Source organism: Camponotus vicinus, unplaced genomic scaffold (genome assembly GCF_025532165.1).
Source record: "Camponotus vicinus isolate PSW18456_S1 unplaced genomic scaffold, iyCamVici1.0 SCAF_5, whole genome shotgun sequence".
Taxonomy (NCBI): Eukaryota; Metazoa; Arthropoda; class Insecta; order Hymenoptera; family Formicidae; genus Camponotus; species Camponotus vicinus.
In genome coordinates, this window is record NW_028141977.1 from 15,087,341 (window position 1) to 15,107,279 (window position 19,939).

At 32.9% G+C, this 19,939-nt stretch overlaps 1 protein-coding gene across 1 annotated transcript; it reads left to right on the forward strand.

Moving 5' to 3' along the window:
• The first annotated feature begins 5,271 nt into the window (after positions 1 to 5,271).
• LOC145971398 (fatty acid synthase-like) lies at positions 5,272 to 14,009 on the forward strand. The gene is made up of 7 exons (XM_083099004.1): positions 5,272 to 5,331; positions 5,415 to 5,759; positions 7,028 to 10,182; positions 10,402 to 10,867; positions 11,020 to 11,362; positions 11,471 to 12,957; positions 13,383 to 14,009. Exons 1-7 carry the CDS (start codon positions 5,286 to 5,288, stop codon positions 13,778 to 13,780), a joined length of 6,240 nt encoding a protein of 2,079 aa, XP_082955130.1. The 5' UTR covers positions 5,272 to 5,285; the 3' UTR covers positions 13,781 to 14,009.
• The last annotated feature ends 5,930 nt before the right edge of the window (positions 14,010 to 19,939 follow it).

Consider the following 19,939-nt stretch of genomic DNA (forward strand, 5'->3'; position numbering starts at 1 on the left):
CCAATCACATCCATTCCAGAAGAATGGAATAACTGTGATTGACCAATGATGTCATTAATCGCTCTCAGAACAATAAATTTCAGCCGGTATCAGAGGTATTATCCGAATTCATTATGTATATGAATGTCGGTCGATGACTAAAGATTGAATATGACGGAAATACGATGTCATAAATATTTTCAAAATATGAAAAGTAACGATAAAAGTTATTATAATGAAATAAAGGTCCGTTAGATAAAATCAATAAAAAATTAGTTAAAAGGCTACAAAGACCAACGCAATGGTGGAAATATGCAAAAAATAATAAAACGGTTATTACAATAAAATAACCATATGAAAATGTTTATTTAATTTAAACATGACAAACGCCGCGTTTCAATCCAATTCGGATCCTTTTCAATGTCGACTAACAAAGTGAATAATAAACATTAAGATAAAATTAAAATTAACGGTCCTAGGAGAAATGTAAATAAGTTTCGGAACAACGCAAAGTCAAAAAATCGGAAGCAAATATATGTACAATAACGGAAAATTTAAACCGTCAATCACAAAAAAGGAAAGAACGCATCGCATCAACGTATCGCCACAGAAAACCCGAAAGCTCGTACCGCATACCATTTCTTTTGGAAATGGTCATGGACCTGTATGTGGGTTTTCCTTCCGGTTTTTTTGGAGAGGATCATCTCGTTTTTAACGGTATACTGGGGTATGCGGTACGAGCTTTCGGGTTTTCTGTGGCGATACGTTGATGCGATGCGTTCTTTCCTTTTTTGTGATTGACGGTTTAAATTTTCCGTTATTGTACATATATTTGCTTCCGATTTTTTGACTTTGCGTTGTTCCGAAACTTATTTACATTTCTCCTAGGACCGTTAATTTTAATTTTATCTTAATGTTTATTATTCACTTTGTTAGTCGACATTGAAAAGGATCCGAATTGGATTGAAACGCGGCGTTTGTCATGTTTAAATTAAATAAACATTTTCATATGGTTATTTTATTGTAATAACCGTTTTATTATTTTTTGCATATTTCCATCATTGCGTTGGTCCTTGTAGCCTTTTAACTAATTTTTTATTGATTTTATCTAACGGACCTTTATTTCATTATAATAATTTTGATATTACTCAGGCGAATTATGAGTGCTCTACAACTTAATTTTTTTAATTTTTTTAATTTTATCGATCGATGTTTCGGAGGCGATGTGAAGCAATGTTTTAAGAATTGGATTGGTTTCAACAAAAGAATTATAGCTACTAAATGTAAAGTTTTTTTCTTGAGGGAATGCAAAAGAGTCAACTTGGTTCCGCAACATTTATTTAAATTTACGATAACGTGATTTCATTTTTTGATGACAATTCAACTTCTTTATACAAAAACTTTGTGCGTGGTTCTATTAGGCGGTTGTTACAGATTGAAATTTATGACGCGTTCAGATTGTTACGATTTCTACAACATAATGTACTGCGATGCTCTAAGATTCTGTTTAGACGGGTCCCGGTTCGTATTCTTAATGAATTTATCAGGAGACAACGTTCCTCTCTTAATCATTTTAATATTGTGGAAAATAAGAGAATCAATAACAAACTAAAATGGATCGCTAAAAAACAGCCGGATTTCCTTCGTCCTAACGTACCTCTTATCAAATATTTTTGTTCCGTCCCCCCCCATCCTCCCATGAATCCTTACAAGCGAAAGTTGAGATCTTTTACAGGTTCTTGCCCTCATGAACAGCACCCCCTTCCCACATTTTCCTTTTCACCCACTCCTCAACCTCCCTCTCATACTCCTTTTAATGTACATATTAATCCCAAGAATTTTCACATGAAAGATAATTTATCCCTTATTAATTCGGTTAATAACAATTGGTTTGTAAATTTGTCTAAGACCGATATTCCTCAGGAAGTTCAATCCCTCTTACAATTGGGAGAGAAATTTTGTTTGCGTTCCCTTCCTAATTCGCAACATTTTGTATTCGATTTCATTAAAAATATTGAACATAATATCTCCAGTTTGGATCAGGAAACGGCTAACAATATTAGATGTTTGTCAGTCCAGACTCTTAATAAATGTCTATTATCTCCTCCTCATTTTTCAGATTTGGACTCTCGTTTGCTATCCTTAACTAAAATTACAAAAAAATTCCTTTCTGACCATCCTGACATCATTGTCACAAAAGCTGATAAGGGGAATGTAACTGTTTCTCTTGATAAGACCGAATATTTTGACAAGATGCATGACCTTCTATCAGACCGGAACACGTACATGGTAGTGAACCGCGACCCGACGAATAGAGTCATCTCCCAGTTGAGGGAGTTGTTACAGCGTTGGCGTAAAAATGAGTACATCTCTAACGGTACTTATAGAGCGCTATTGAGTACAGATGGGATCTTACCACGTGCCTACGGACTGCCAAAGATCCATAAGAAAGATTGCCCGTTACGTATCATCATCTCTTGTATTAATAGCCCTCTTTATTCGCTAGCGTCTTTCCTCCACAACATGTTAGACAAAAATTTACCTAATCCGAATAGCCATATTGCGAATAGCTTTGAATTGATTAAAAGACTTAACAATGTGTTCTTAGATGATTGTTACGATTTGGTCTCATTGGATGTGGAGAGTCTTTTTACTAATGTTCCATTAGATTTGATTATTGGAGGAATTGCTAAAAGATGGCATTTAATTAAAAACAACATCAACATTCCTTATAAGGAATTTTTGATTTCTTTAAATCTTATTATGGACTCCACCTACTTCCAATTTGACAATGTCATATATAAACAGATTTTTGGCACTCCCATGGGATCTCCTCTCTCCCCGATCTTAGCGAATATTATTATGTCTGATTTGGAAGACAGAGCAATTTCGTCTCTTCCTGTTTCCCTTCCCTTTTATGTTCGCTACGTTGATGATATTGTTCTTGCTGCTCCTAAACAATACATCCAACATATTTTCCAGGTTTTTAATTCGCTTCACAATAGACTACGGTTTACCATTGAATATTCAAACAACAACAGTATAAATTTCCTGGACACAACTATCATAATCAACAATAACTCTATTGAATTTAATTGGTATAGGAAACCGACTTTTTCAGGAAGATTTCTATCATTTTTCTCACACCATCCTCTGTCACATAAAAAAGGAGTTATCATTGGATTGACTGATAGAATTTTTAAACTGTCACATCCACGGTTTCATAATGAGAATTTTTCTTTTATTATTTCGACTTTATTAGGCAATGGTTATCCTATTAAATTTATTTTTCACACTATTTCGCAAAGATTAAAGTTTTTAATCTCTGACGTGAACAATAACGAAACTGCTCTCACACAATCCTCCTCCTCTCTTATTCCTTTCTTCACCATTCCTTTTTCCTCAAGTTTTCCAAGAGGTTTTGTTTCCAACATCAAGAGTTATGCGAACAGAAGATTGGCATATACAGTCAATAACAAATTAAAATCCCTTATTAGATTGTACAAGGATCCGGTATCTAAATTCCACCACGTGAATGTCATTTATAAAATTAGTTGTTTAGACTGTGATGCTTCATATGTGGGACAAACTAAAAGGAAGTTACTGACCAGAATTAAAGAACATCGTTCTGATATCAATAAATCTTCTGGTTCTCTCTCAGTTGTGTCTCTTCATAGATTGAACGGACATGAGTTTGATTGGGAGAATGTTTCCATTTTGGAGGAGGAACCTAGATATAAAAAGAGGCTAATTGCTGAGATGTTACATATCTCTGGTCAGAACCATGGCCTTAACATTCAGAGCGATACCGAATTCTTGGATAAGATGTTTTTGCCCATTATAAAAAATTGTTCGCAGTGATTATTTGAAATTTTTCCTTCGTTCTGTCTTCTTTCCTTCTGTGACGTTTTGTTCCTCTCCTTCCTTTCCCTTCTCTCTCTCTCCCCCCCCCTCTTTTTGATGTTTCGCGTTCTGTGCTATATGTGATCCCCATGTGCCACAGTTCGGCTCTGTTGATTGGAACGTTAAGTTGTGCTTAACTTGCTCTCCCTTTGTGTTCGATTTTTTGATTTGAGATCACTTTCAAATTTAGAGACCGGTATGTGATTTTATTATATTAACTTTACTCTTGCTTTATATGAAGGATTCTCTTAAGTAGTTTCCGGATTGTTTGTTAAATTATTGCTCTGTCTTGTTTTTCTTTTTTAGAGTGTCAGATTTTTAAGCGTTTACTCGCACATATTTGGACCATCAAGTTTCCAACTGGTCATCAATTTATGCATCTTTTACTGTTTTTTCTTTTGGAAATGGTCATGGACCTGTATGTGGGTTTTCCTTCCGGTTTTTTTGGAGAGGATCATCTCGTTTTTAACGGTATACTGGTGGTATGCGGTACGAGCTTTCGGGTTTTCTGTGGCGATACGTTGATGCGATGCGTTCTTTCCTTTTTTGTGATTGACGGTTTAAATTTTCCGTTATTGTACATATATTTGCTTCCGATTTTTTGACTTTGCGTTGTTCCGAAACTTATTTACATTTCTCCTAGGACCGTTAATTTTAATTTTATCTTAATGTTTATTATTCACTTTGTTAGTCGACATTGAAAAGGATCCGAATTGGATTGAAACGCGGCGTTTGTCATGTTTAAATTAAATAAACATTTTCATATGGTTATTTTATTGTAATAACCGTTTTATTATTTTTTGCATATTTCCACCATTGCGTTGGTCCTTGTAGCCTTTTAACTAATTTTTTATTTTTTTTAACGATAAAAGTAACTTAAATTCGTTATCGTTACTAAAAAAATGTAATTACGTTATCATTACAGTTACAGAAAAAAAAATATAACGCCATTACCAATCTGTTACCAAAAAAAGTAACTATAACGGCGTTACAAGTAATGCGTTATTTCCCTGGATAAATAGATCCTTGTAAAAAATTAGTGAATCAAAGAATTATAAACAGGAATAGTGTAGCAGACACAGACTTTTTCCTGTTTAAATCAATCCGTTTTGAAAAGTAAGTTCTTCTCATATTCCAGAGAAATTAGTATAAATTTAATAAAAGAGGTCAATTAATTTTCTTTTTTAAATATAATATAATTATTCATTGTGTATTTGTCTTTTTATATATTAAAATATTATGACAGAAACTTCAATAAAAATAAAGCTATACAATGAACATGATTCAATTCCATTAAAACGATTATATGTCTAATCTAAAATTAGAAGAAAGAATTTTTATTTTTACAAAGAGATAGAAAAGTTAGTTTAGTCAGAGCAAAATCTTATTATTCGAAGATCAAGATGCCTACTTATTTTGAAGGTGATATTGTCATTGCGGGCATTTCGGGTAATTATATTATCTCAAGTGGTTATGATACAACATCAATTTTATTATAAGATGGTTATTTGTAATATCAATATTTTTCCTAGGCCGTTTGCCTGAATCGTCAAACATTGAAGAATTTAAGGAAAATTTAATGAAAGGAACGGATATGGTCACTAAGAACGAGAGACGTTGGAAACCGAATCTTTACGATTTACCCTCTAGATTTGGCAAACTTAAAAATCTTCATAGTTTCGATGCCTCTTTCTTCAAGATACCTCCTAAACAAGCGCATATAATGGATCCGCAGCTTCGCATTATGCTGGAAGTGACATATGAGGCATTAATTGACGCTGGTATCAATCCCTCCACTCTGAAGAAATCGCATACCGGTGTGTTCATTGGTGTTTACTCTTCGGATGCGAGTGATTTTTGGAAAAGAAAGCCGGACGGTAGGTATATTTTGAAAATTTATGGTGAAAATTTTTGTCTGTTAAAAATCACATTATGAAACAATATTGTTAAATAGATAAACCAATTTTTAAGAATTAAATCATATAAATGAAAGGACAAAAGATTATGGAAATTTTTATACAATTATATTATGAAAGATATTCTTATGTAGTTAAATCAGTTTTTAAATATATAATCTTACAAATGTAAGATATATACGAAAAATACATAAAAAATACGTGATAAATTGTTTATATAGAAATATTTTTTTACACAATTGGAAAAGTATATATAAGATTTTGAAATAAATATACAATTAATTAAAACATTATTTTTTTTACATGTACATATATAAGTTTAAAAGTTAGATTTAGAATATGTTATACATGATATTTGTATTTATAACAAATTATTTATTTAATAAAATTAATTATTTAATAAAATTAATATAAATGTTAAAATTGACAAGAGCTAAAGCATAATAATTTGAGAGCAATAGAAAAAAAAATTTTTTTTATTAATGTAAATAATAAATATACATAATAACTTATAATAAGTTATAAATAATAACTAATCGTAAAAAGGAAAAAAGAGCCTGGACGATTTTAAATCATGTTCGTGTTCTTTATTATCTATATTATGACCTTTAAAGTGAAATTTACTTATACCAACCAATGATTTACATATCTTCTCGTTTATTTTTGTTGATTTTTTTTATTTTAATTTAATATTTTTTCATCACCAATGAGAAGGATACAGAAAAGATCGAAACGTTTGGTTAATTCTATTATGTTTTTTTAACACATGTAAAATTTTATTAATTATTACATATTATTGCAGTAAATGACCTTGTGTCTAGACACCCTTCCTTTTTATGATTAGTTAATCTTATTAATTTAATTAATTTAAAATAAACATGATAAGAAAACTCAATCAGTTAAATTGTTATCTTTAATAATACTATACCTTGACAATTGAGGTATATAAGGCGTTTTCTCTTGTACAATAAGGTATATAAGGCGTTCTCTTGTACAACAAGGTATATAAGGCGGTCTATCTTGTATAATAAATATATAATATTATATAATATATAATTATATAATTATATAATATTACATTATAATTTTCATATACACATATAATACATATTACATTGTAATGCATACACATTTAGCAAAATTCCAGTTTTTGCTACAAGAATACTATAAACATCAGTCGAATAAAATATCTTTTGAATAAGCTAAAAAAATTTATCGTTTACTTGCAGGACATGAATGGGTTCGAAGTAGACAAGGAATGATAGCCACCAGAATCTCTTACGCTTTCGATTTAATTGGACCCAGCTATTCGGTGGATACACTTTGTTCTTCGTCCTTGACAGCTATGCATCAGGCAATCGTGGCGATACGCACTGGCGAATGCGACGCAGCGATCGTCGGCGGATTGAATCTCGTGCTCGATCCGATTTATAGCCTTCATCATCATCGTATGAATCTTCTGTCCACAGATGGCAAATGTAAATCATTCGATATCTCAGCTGACGGTTACGTGAGAGCCGAAGCGGTGGTCGCAATATATCTGCAGAAAATGACAGACGCACGCAGAGTGTATGCCACAGTAGTGAACACGGCGATAAACACGGACGGCTACAAGCCCGAAGGTATCATGCACCCGAGTGGTGACATGCAGTATTTGATGTTGCAGAAAATGTACAATGAGGTAAATATCGATCCCAAAAACGTAGTTTACGTGGAGGCGCATGGTACCGGTACTAGAGCGGGTGATCCGGAGGAGCTCGTTGCCATCGATAAGTTGTTTTGCAAAGACAGAAAGACACCGCTGTTAATCGGCTCGGTTAAATCAAATATGGGACACGCAGAAGCTACCAGTGGATTGTGCTCAATCGCCAAGGTGCTGATTGCGATGGAAACCGGTGTGATTCCAGCGAATCTGCACTTTGCCATTCCAAATCCAAATATTCCCGCGTTGACCGAGGGACGTATTCGCGTAATCGACAAAGCTACGCCATGGAACGGCGGTCTTGTGGGTATTAATTCATTTGGCATTGGAGGTACGAATTCGCACGTCATTCTGCGCAGCAATTCGAAGGTAAAGGTGTCATTGGATACCGTCGAGCAGCTATTGCCGAAGCTGGTCGCCGTATCGGGCCGTACAAAAGAAGCTGTACAGATATTACTGAATAAAGCAAACGAGCATCGACGAGACAATGAGTTTTTATCTCTACTGTACTCCGTGCACAGTAATAACTTATCGAATCACAACATTCGTGGCTATGAAATACTCGCTTATGATAGTACGCGCGAGATTGTCGAGGCGAATTATGACGAGAAACGTCCCGTTTGGTTTATATTTTCCGGTATCAATACTCAGTGGCCGGGTATGGGACGCGAATTGCTTCATATCGAAATGTGTCAGCGAAGTCTACAACGATGCGCGGATGTATTAAAGGAGCACGATGTTGATCTAATGAATATCATCATTAACGGTAGCGATGAAACATATGAGAACGTACTGGTTGCTACCGTGTCAATCGTGGCCATTCAAATCGCTCTCGTCGATATGTTAATATTTATGGATGTGCAACCAGACGGTATAATTGGACACTCCCTTGGTGAAATAAGTTGCTCGTATGCCGATGGCGCGTTTACCCTAGAGCAAACGATTTTGGCAGCCTATTATAGAGGCAAGTCGATCATAGAATCCGATTTGGAACCAGGCGCTATGGCGGTGGTAAACTTGAATTGGGAGGAAGTCAAGAAGATGTGTTTGACCGATATCGCTCCAGCCTGTCATAATTCCGTCGATTTGGTTACTATTTCTGGCTCACCCGTGTCTGTGAAAAAGTTCGTAGAAGAGTTGAAGAGCAAAAATATATTTGCCAAAATGATCAATTGCTGTGGCGTTGCTTATCACAGCAAATATATTGTTCCAGTTAAATCCAAATTTTGCGCCTCTCTCGATATGGTTGTGCCAAAGCCAAAGCAAAGATCTACCAGATGGATTTCTAGTTCGGTACCCGAGGCCGCATGGGATAGCCCACTCGCACAATTATGTTCAACGGAGTATCACGTGAACAATATGCTGTCACCTGTGCTTTTTCAGGAGGCGATCGCGCATATCCCAAAGAATGCGATAACCATCGAAATCGCGCCACATTGTTTGCTACAGACAATCCTGCGTAAGTCGCTACCATCCACGGTGACTAATATCGGTCTCCAAAAGATGAATCATTCTAATAATTTGATCTTTTTACTATCTAATGTGGGAAAGATGTACATAGCCGGCGCGCAACCCGACATTTCTAAACTGTATCCGTCAGTCAGTTTTCCCGTTAGTCGCGGAACACCGATGATCGGATCTTTGGTCAAGTGGGACCACTCTGCTACATGGCAGGTGCCAGATTTCAAGCAAAAGTCGAAAGAATCGTCTGGAGAGCATGTCATAGAGGTAAATTTGTCTAGAAAGACAGACGCATATCTAACGGGACATAAAATTGATGGGCGAATTGTTTACCCAGGCGGCTGTTATATGTTGATGGTTTGGCAATTCTTTGCAAAGCTACACGATACCAATTTTGAGCGACTATCAGTAGTCTTTGAGAACATATGGTTTCAGCGCATTACCTTCTTACCGGAAAATAAAACAATCAAGTTTTTAATAAAACTTCTCGAGGAAACGGGAGATTTTGTGATTCTCGAAGCGAATACGATTGTAATCAGCGGGAATATCCGTCCTGCTGAAACTATCGAGAAAAATCAGCTAAACCTACCACCGTTTCCGATGCCGCCCACCGAGCTTCTATTGAATACGGAGGATATTTATAAGGAATTGAGATTACGTGGATACGAATACAATGGTACTTTCAAGGGATTAAAATGCTGTGACAATTCTTTCAACGTTGGCGAAATATATTGGTTTAATGAATGGATTACGTATATCGATAGTATGTTTCAATTTAAATTATTGTCCAACAATCGGAGATTATCGTATGGCTCGAAAATTCCTTACGTTCTGATTGATCCCGTTCTTCATAAACGAATAATCAATGAGTTACCAAAGAACGGCGGATTGCCAATATATTATTATAAAAATGTCAATTTCATCAAATCGGGCGGTATCGAAATAAGAGGTACGAAATACACCACATCTCAGCGACAGCAGAAGACAGCTAAACCCAAATACGAACGTTACGTTTTCGTGCCATATGAAAACTCGCGCAGCTTGGTCTTGAAAGATTCAAAGAGAGAAAAGATTCACGCACTCACTGTACTGTTACAAATTGTGTGTGAAAATGTAACGACATCGAGAATCAAGGCCGTGGAAGTTGCGGATAATCGAGCCGCGAAAAGCCTCTTGGCGCCGCTTGTACTCGATATTCTTTGTGGCGAACCCGTAGTTACGGTAAGTACTCGCTACAAAATTTTAATAACTATCGTCAACTTTAGAAACTGAACAGACATCTTAGATAAATAGTGTAATTTCGTGCGATTTATAGTATAAGAGATACACATTTTCTTTAATACATATGCAATTTTCATAAGTCCATTTTATATATAGAAATCATTTTTTACATGTGCAGCATTCTAAATACGTATGAACATGTCCGTGCTGTTGTTTTAGATTGATTTACAAGTAGCCGTTAGTTCCACATGCGATTATGCGACAGATTTCAATCAAATGGACATTGATCTTAATGTAATGAAATGGGATGCAAGCGGTACATTCCCAGTTCAGAATGTGCACCTCATCATAGCAGCGGAAGTTCTCTCTGGCCGATCTCTCATCGTTCTCAAAAATTTAGCGGCTACCTTAAGTTCTAATTGCTTTATTCTTTTAGAGGAGACTGGTATATTCGACTTAAAGATTGCACTAAAGGAGGCGAATTTGATGTTGATTGGTAAACAAATCGACTCCTCGGGAAAGAGTTACTTCTTATTGAGAAAGCGTAAAGTGAGAAAAGAACCAATCTTAATACAGATCACAGGAAAAGATTTCTCATGGTTGACAAATGCGAAAGCGGCATTGAGAAAATTTGATAGTGAAAATCAAAATATATATTTTGTATCTCAAGGCGAAGAATTACTTGGTATTTATACATGTTTATATATAATAATTTTTGAAATAAAAATAATTCATGTTTAAAAGTATTTACTTAAAATTATAAAAATAATCATCTTTCGGAGCTTTATCCCAGTGTTTATCAATGAATTATTGGATTTTGTTATCTTTCATTCTCAGGTCTTGTCGGATTCATAACCTGCATGCGGCGCGAGATCGCAAACGTGCGTTATGTTTTCATCCAGGACAGTAATGCTCCCAAATTTGATTTATTCTCGCAATTCTACGTGGAGCAATTAGAAAAAGGACTAATGGCTAATGTATTGAAAGGAGGTCAATGGGGTAGTTATCGGCATTTGCAATTAGATCAACATAACTACGTGGAATTAGAGCACGCTTATGTAGATACATTGACGACGGGACATTTAAATAGTTTGGAATGGATTCAAAGTCCGTTAACGTATTGTCAGACCAAATATCGAAATACACTCTGCAGTGTGTACTATGCATCATTAAATTTCAGGCAAGTTTCAAGCGTCATGTCTTGCTCTCTCCGAAATTCCCTCTGAAATTATAAGAATAATATGTTACCACGTTGATAAATACTTGTTAATAAATTTTATACTAACAGGGATATTTTGCTGGCGACTGGTAAACTATCAGCGGATACTCTTTCATCGTTAGGGCTTGCTACAGAAGACTATGTATTAGGATTAGAGTTCTCCGGGAGAGACGCAAACGGATGTAGAGTAATGGGTTTAACCAAATCTAGTGGTTTGGCGACCATCGTGTTGCCGGATTGCGATTTTCTTTGGAAAGTACCTGAGGAATGGACATTGGAGCAGGCAGCGACAATACCGGTCGCTTATGTGACCAGTTACTATGCTCTGTTTGTACGAGGTCGATTGATAGCGGGCGAAAGTGTACTGATTCATTCTGGTGCGGGTGCCGTCGGCCTAGCGGCGATCATCATCGCTCTGCATGCTGGCTGCACCGTCTTCACCACTGTCAGCACAGAGGAAAAACGATTCTATCTCAAGAAGACCTTTGTGCAATTAACCGACAAGCACATTGGCAATTCTCGAGATACGAGTTTTGAACAGCTGATATTGGACGAAACCCGAGGACGTGGGGTCGATGTGGTATTGAACTCGCTGTCAGAAGAGAAACTGCATGCCAGTGTACGGTGCCTCGCGAAGGATGGTCGCTTCCTCGATATTGGGAAGCACGACATGTTGAATGGCAATTCCGTAGATATGTCTATGTTTTTAAAGAATATTTCCTACCATGGTATACTTATAGAATTGTTGTTCCAAAATATCGAGGATACGCGAAAAACGATTAGACTAATCTCGGAGGGAATCGAGAATGGTGTAATACGTCCATTACCGACTACTGTATTTTCGAAGCAAAGCCTCCAGCAAGGATTCAGATTTATGACGACAGGCAAGCATATTGGCAAGGTATTGCTGAATATTCGAGACGAAGAGCCGCAGAAATGCATGTTGCCGATGCTAAGAACGATAGCGGCCATACCACGTACTTACATGTATCCAGACAAGTCGTATGTGTTGATCGGTGGTCTCGGTGGATTCGGTTTGGAATTGGCCAATTGGATGATCATCCGCGGCGCTAAATTCATCGTTCTCGTGTCACGTACTGGCATACGCACTGGTTATCAGATGTCACGCGTGCAACATTGGCGCAATAATGGCATCAAAGTTATCATCTCTACGGCAGACATTACGACATCATCGGGTGCCGAATGTTTGATCGACGAGAGTAATCAATTGGCTCCGGTAGGCGGTATATTTAATTTAGCCGTCGTTCTACGCGACGCTCTGTTCGAGAACATGCAAGTGGCCGACTTCGAAGCTGTAATCTTACCAAAGATCAACTGTACGAGGAATCTGGATGTAGTATCGAGAAAGTCCTGTCCATCATTGGATCATTTTGTCGTGTTCTCATCCGTATCGTGTGGCCGCGGCAATGCCTGTCAATCCAATTATGGTCTCGCAAATTCAGCTATAGAGAGAATGATGGAGCAGAGACATACTGCTGGTTTGCCCGGTCTTGCTATTCAGTGGGGTAGTATAGGAGACGTCGGTTTATACGTTGGTGAGACATCTCTCTATTTCTTTTTATAAAATTCATGATCTTCGATCCTTTTTTGAATTTCATTGTTTTGATGATTTTATAAATTCTGCCGGAAAAAATACTTCCATTTTACTCGGTAAAAAGTACTCACATAGTGTACACAAAAGTACTCAACATAATGATTTGTACGACTCTTGGAAGAAGATTTATTATATTATTTATTTTTATTAGAAATATTAACAACTTTTTATTGCAAGAAATATATAATGTAAGAATTATGGAGGAACTATTAGTAGAAAATAATTGCAGACTTACAACGTTACATTATTAAAATAAAAGCACGAATTAAATATTTAAATATGTAAAATATTTTGACCAGATCATCGAAGCGAACAGTAATCATTTTTTACATTCGATATCACTACATAATGCTCTGACTTTTACAGATACAGTGAAGAATGAAAATTTTGATATAAGATATGTTTTACCACAACGTGTGACGAGCTGTCTTGAGACCATAGACGTTTTTCTTCAACAACCATACCCAGTATTATCGTCTACGGTAATAGCCAAGAAACACAAATCTACAAATAACGACAACAAAATTGATCATGTCGCCCAAATCGTTGGCAATATCCTTGGTATTGAAAACATCTCGGAAAATATTAATGAAAGCTTCGACAAACTCGGTATCGATTCGCTAAGCTATATGGAGATAAGACAGATTCTTGAAAGAGAATATGATTTCATGTTATCTTTCCGAGAAATGTATGTCTTAACGTTAGGCAAATTATTTGATTTATTAGCGACAAGCAATGTGTCTCACGATCCTTCAACGAGTTAAAGAAGTGTAAAAATGATCGCAAATCTACAGAGAGAGATATATTCTTTAATTTTTTTAAATATTTTCTCCTTAGCACTTTTTTCTAACATGTGAATTATAATAATGATTGTATTTTAATGTAATTTATGATAATTGTAAATACTTATATGTCTAAATTGATTATATGATTTTGTTAAAAGAATTATTTTTTTACACATTTTTTATACATGTGCTTAATACATTATGAATATTTAAATAAGTCATAAATAATAAATCTGTAATATTCAAAATAAGAGATGTCAGACAGAAAAGTAAATAAAATTACATAAATATCATAATATATTATAGAGTTTAGTCAAGAAAAATATATTCTCCTATATACGCACAAGAATATATATATGTTTATATCAATGAGGAAACTGATCCTAGAAATTTATTATCAATTATTATTGTCTATTCTCGAGAATAATTGAAAAAATTTGGCATTAATAAATCATTTATTATAAATATTCGAATATTTAATTCTTATTGTTTATATAACATTATTTGATTGGTTTTACAATTTAATATACATCTCAGCGTATTTCAGATATTTCAAGTCCATTCGATAGTCAAGAAAATTTATTTCATTCCACCAATCACTTGGCACATTGAATGTGCCTAGTGTTAAGTTGGGGTGCAGTTCTCAAAAATTATCTTTCAAAAATTTTCTTTACAAGTGATTACAAGTTCTCATATAAATCATATTCTTATATACATCACCGTTTAAAAATCTATCCCGTCTTTACTCTATCTCTCTTACACAAAATTTTCTTCAGAAGTCTACACAATCAAGAATTATAGGAGTTTTATTAATTTAAATTAATATAAATTATTAATTTTTATTCATTACAAGCATAATACGTGTCCAACGGATATTTCTGCCTCGTGACTAATTTTCGATTCCATCATAATCACTATTGGTATTTTTTATGTGACATTTTATATAACATGTAGGAAGAAATTTATTAGTTATTCATTATATCATTATTAAGTCATCGGTTATATTGAGAAAATTTAATTTATATTCTCGTAATTTCTCCAATTTATTCATCAATATATGTATAATGTATAGGTGAGAAATTTACGAAATTTAATAAATATTCATCTTTACGTATACTAATTACTTTAATCTTGACATATATTATCAAGATCATATCTCTGAATAACATGCAAAAAGTTTCAGCCGCTAATTGCTCTCTCTTATTAAATAAATTATTAACAGAAGAAGATAAATATTCATATAAAGTTAAAGTTCCGCAAATGTTAATTATCTTGATATATATTATAGAAGATATAATTAAGAAGGAAAAGAAGATATATAAAAAGACTGCGCACATGACAACCAAAGAATTTTCTACGTCAGACCTCATCGGCGGCCAATTATACGCGGCGCCCTGAGGTCACCGCTAAAATATCAATCTTATTGGCCCACATCATAAAGGGCCCCAAAATCTGCTCGCTATAAAACAGGCACTTTGCAGTTAGCAGAATTTTCCGCAAGTAAAACCGCTCGCTTAAACCGCTCAGTTACGCCGCTTTATCAGTCTTCGGACTTATCTCGACGTCCTTGCAGTTCAGTTCCTGAAATTTTGTACATTTTTGTAAATATAACTTTATTTAATTATGTGATGTGAAATAAAAAATCAGAAAAAATACAAAAAAATACGTGTTGTGTAGAGTCTCTTTAGATATTAGAAAATTGTCGTGTCCTTTTTGGTCGCGCTCTCTCAAATCCTGCGCTGTCGCGACAAATCGCTTTCACCCGCGAACAATTGTTACTATACGATAAATTAACCTTTCACGTGTATGCACACACATACACATATATGATATTGTTTATTAAAACAATTTGCACACCGAAGTGAATAATCGTATATGCACGGTGTGAACTGCGTTTGAGGGAAACTCACTCCCTTTGCGCGTGTGCGTGCGAGCATGTGTATGTACTTGAGTCTGAATCTGACGACAATACTGGAAAAAATGGAAGAGAAGAACGAAAAATGTCACAATTTTGATATGCGATCGTCATTTCTCAGGATTATACCAATCATTGACTGTACCAATTTTATTCAATCTTATCGCAATCAAAAGCTTATATTCATATTATATAATAAAAGTGCCGTTAGATTTTTTATTACGGGTTGAGTTTCTAAAATATTTTAATCAAAAGTTTATTAGACTCAATACTTCGGATAAGCTACTTAGTAATGCCACGTCGAGAACAGTGACTCTCAATGTTCAGATCCAGTTTTTTATGTAAAATTTTTTACTTGGAGTCGCTTAGTTAGAAAATATTCTTAAGGAAAGGACCGGAAATATTCCGATTTTCATGAGTTTTGAAATGTTGTAATCTAAATTAAAATAAGACACGTACTTTTTTATACATACCTATACGGCTATTACGGTCGTAAAAGAATGAATGACTCTTTTGAAAAAAATCAGTGTCTATATTTTTGAGCTAATACTGTATCGAAACCATAAAAGATACAAAAAGAGTTTCGAATAAAAGTTTTGAATGTACTTTATAACAGTGTAATTAAATTTTTTATATCATATTTTTCAAAATCTCCTTTCCCTTCTTCGTGTCATATTTTTCAAAATCCATTCTCTTTCCCAATTTTGAAAACTTTGAAATTTTTTGATAGCAAAACTTAAAGCATACTTAAAGCATTTAATGCAAAATTCAGCCATACATTATAAAGTTGTATTCAGAAAATGCATTTCTCAAAAATACTTCTATATCGCTACACGTATCAGCCATCCGTATCCGTTTCATGACATTTCTTCTTCATAATCTTACAGAGATAGCGATAAATTATCAATAAATAATTTATATATTATAATTTTCATATTACATATTTATATATTATAAAAATTATATTATCCTGTATTATGACAATAAATAATTTAATCGCTTTTCTGGCACAATTTTTTTTTACTTAGCGGATATCTGTGATATTTTGCATTTTTATATTTTTTGTCACTGATTACAAATATCAAATAATCAAATTTCAAATATCAAATATCAAATTTCAAAAATTGAAAATGGCGGATTCAATATAGTAATTAGAAGTAAAATCATAAAAGTATGTATAAATATATCAAAAAAAACATATTTTTTATAAGTTATTAGTAATCTGGTACCAATTAGAAATAGTTCAAAGAGCTGTTTCCAATACAGACCCTATAAAAAAGGAATAAAAGTGTGCATACAAATACGAAAAATACGAGTTATAAAACTTCGAAAACATCTACTGCGTCTTTGAGAACTCCATAATTATATAATTCAAGGTTCTACGCAAACGAGTTTTGAACTAGGGTAACATATATATATATATATGTATAGAAAAAAGAAATTTTATATTCATAATGAATAAGTAATTTGTTTATTAAAAAAATCTAACCAGCGGGTTATCTAATTTTGCAAAAAATTGTACTTTGATATATGTAGAATGATAATATTTATAATATATTATAATATATTACCATGTATGTATATCAAGTATAATTATTTGCAGAAGATAATATATTAGATAATATATTATACTTTTACATATACAGTGCGGGCCAAAATTATGTCACCTTTATGTTTTTTTGAGAATAATTTAATTCAAAGTGCATATATATTTTTATTTAACCAAATATGTGTTAATAGTACGCATATAAGTAACTGAACAATACAGACTTTTCATTAAATAAATAATGAAAACAGCTATTTAAGAAAAATTAATTAAATATATGCACTTTGAATTAAGTTTTTCTCAAAAAACATAAAGGTAATATACTTTTGGCCGGTATAAAGAATAAACTATATAAAAAATGTTCGGTAAAATTTCAGCCTCTAATAATAAATACTTTTCGAGAAAACAAATTTTTTTCATAAAATCACATTTTTGCAAAATTATTTATAAATAATTACATTAATTGTTTAGAAATAATTATAAATGAACAATTGGATACAAAATTATAAGAGATTGTAAAGTAAGTATTTAGTATCAGGGAAACAAAATCATATTTGGTTTCGTAAAATTATAAATTTTATGTAATAAAAATGAAAAAGAAAGCTGGAAAGTATACTTCCCGCTGCCAATCAAAGGGTTAAATCTCTCGTATGAGAGTTATGCCCGATTTCACTAACCGTATTTAACTTTAATCTTAGTTTAACTCACTCTTTGTCTCTTTCTAAAGGAACAGTTAGAAGGAGATAAAGAGTGAGTTAAACTAAGATTAAAGTTAAACGTGGTTGGTGAAATCGGGCATTAGTGTTTTTATTTACTAAAATAATATTTTTATCCGCTAAAACTGAAACTAGATGAAAAAGGAAAAGTCTCTTTGACGGGTCCAATATGATAGTTAGAAGTAAAATTATAAAAATATGTATAAATAAGCAAAAAAAGACATATTTTTCATAAGTCATTAGTAATCTGGTGCCAATTTGAAAAATTTCAAAGAACCAATTCAATACAGACCTCATAAAAAAGAAAATTTATGAAGATATACAGATTCGAAAAATATAAGTTAAAATTAAATGTTAATAGATGATAATTTATATAAAAATTATATGATAAAAGTATACTATTATTTTTTATAAAATTTGGAAAATCTTTGTAAGAAAGACATATACATTAATATTTTACAAACACATAAATAATATAAATATGTAATATGAAAAAATTCTAACATATAAATTATTTATTGATAATTTTTTATTGATAATTTATTGATAATTATTTATAATTCATGGTTATCTCTGTGAGATTCTGAAGAAAAAAGTGTCGCCATGAATAGCGAACGCCATGAAACACATACGGCGCGTGCATATAGCGATATAGAAGTATTTCTGAAAAATACATTTTCTAACAACTTTATCATATAGAGCTGAATTTTGCATTAAATATGCTTTAAGTTTTTGTGTAAGTTTTGCTGTAAACTAAATTTTAAAATTTTCAAAATTTAGAGCGGTAGGGATTTTGAAAAATGACATTTCGAAAAATTTGATTACACTGTTATATAGTATATTCAAAACCATAAAACTTTTATTCAAAACTTTCTTTTGTATCTTTTATCATATTGACGGTCAGAAATATAAAAATCGATTTTTTTTCAAGAGGCTGCTTCACCTTCTTAATGGTCGTATGGACACGTATGAAAAAAATACGTATCTCTTATCTTATATCTCTTTCACCTAGATAGTGAAATTGCTGCCAGTTTACTGCCAGCATTGAAAATATATAATATACGTAACGTGCACTCTAGAATTTGCAGTACTGGCAGTAATTTCGAAACACGGCCTAGATACATCTACATCATATCTAAAGTGTAGTCATCAAAAGCCATATTCATCAAAATCGGAGTGGGATACTTGCGATTATTTTCTTGTCAATGATTTATAAAGTGCATCATATTAATAATATAAAATTATTGTTGTTTAATATTTTTCTTATTTCTTTAAAATATTTTTCTTATTTTATTTGAATATTTTATTTTATTAAATATTTCTTATTAAAAATAAAAAATAAATATTTACAATTACATTAGAAATAATTAATAAAATAAAAATGATAAGATGGGTATTATTTTAGCAGAATATTTATTTTTGGATATTAAATAACAATCAATACAATAAAGATTACTTAGAAGATATTGACTGACTTTACATTTTACATTTTAGCATTTTAAATTAATAGTACATAACTCATAGCAGGTCAGTAGTTCTCAAAAAAAGTCCTAGTTAATAATATTTAATATATAATACTTTGGTTCCTTTCCCATACTTATTAAGTAACCTCATGCAACACACAGATCAAAGCTATTAAGTGTTTTTTGCTTGTTTAAAACATGTTTTTTGTTTAAAATAAAAAAAACAAGTTTTTTGCCAACTCTGGAAATAATATATTTCGTTAAAGTTCATTTATTAATAATTTTTCAATAAATAATGAGCGATGATTGAAACTTTTTACATTTTATTCTCAAGGATATGATAATCAAGTCGGGATAAAGAAGTATAAAAGATAGACGCAACTTCCTATCAATATTATTTGGTGCTCTCTGTTTGAGTCTGTTCAATATTTCTTCTGTAATAATATCGAATTAAAAACTGTAAGAGGTGTGCTATTAGTGGAAACTGTAGATCTGCCA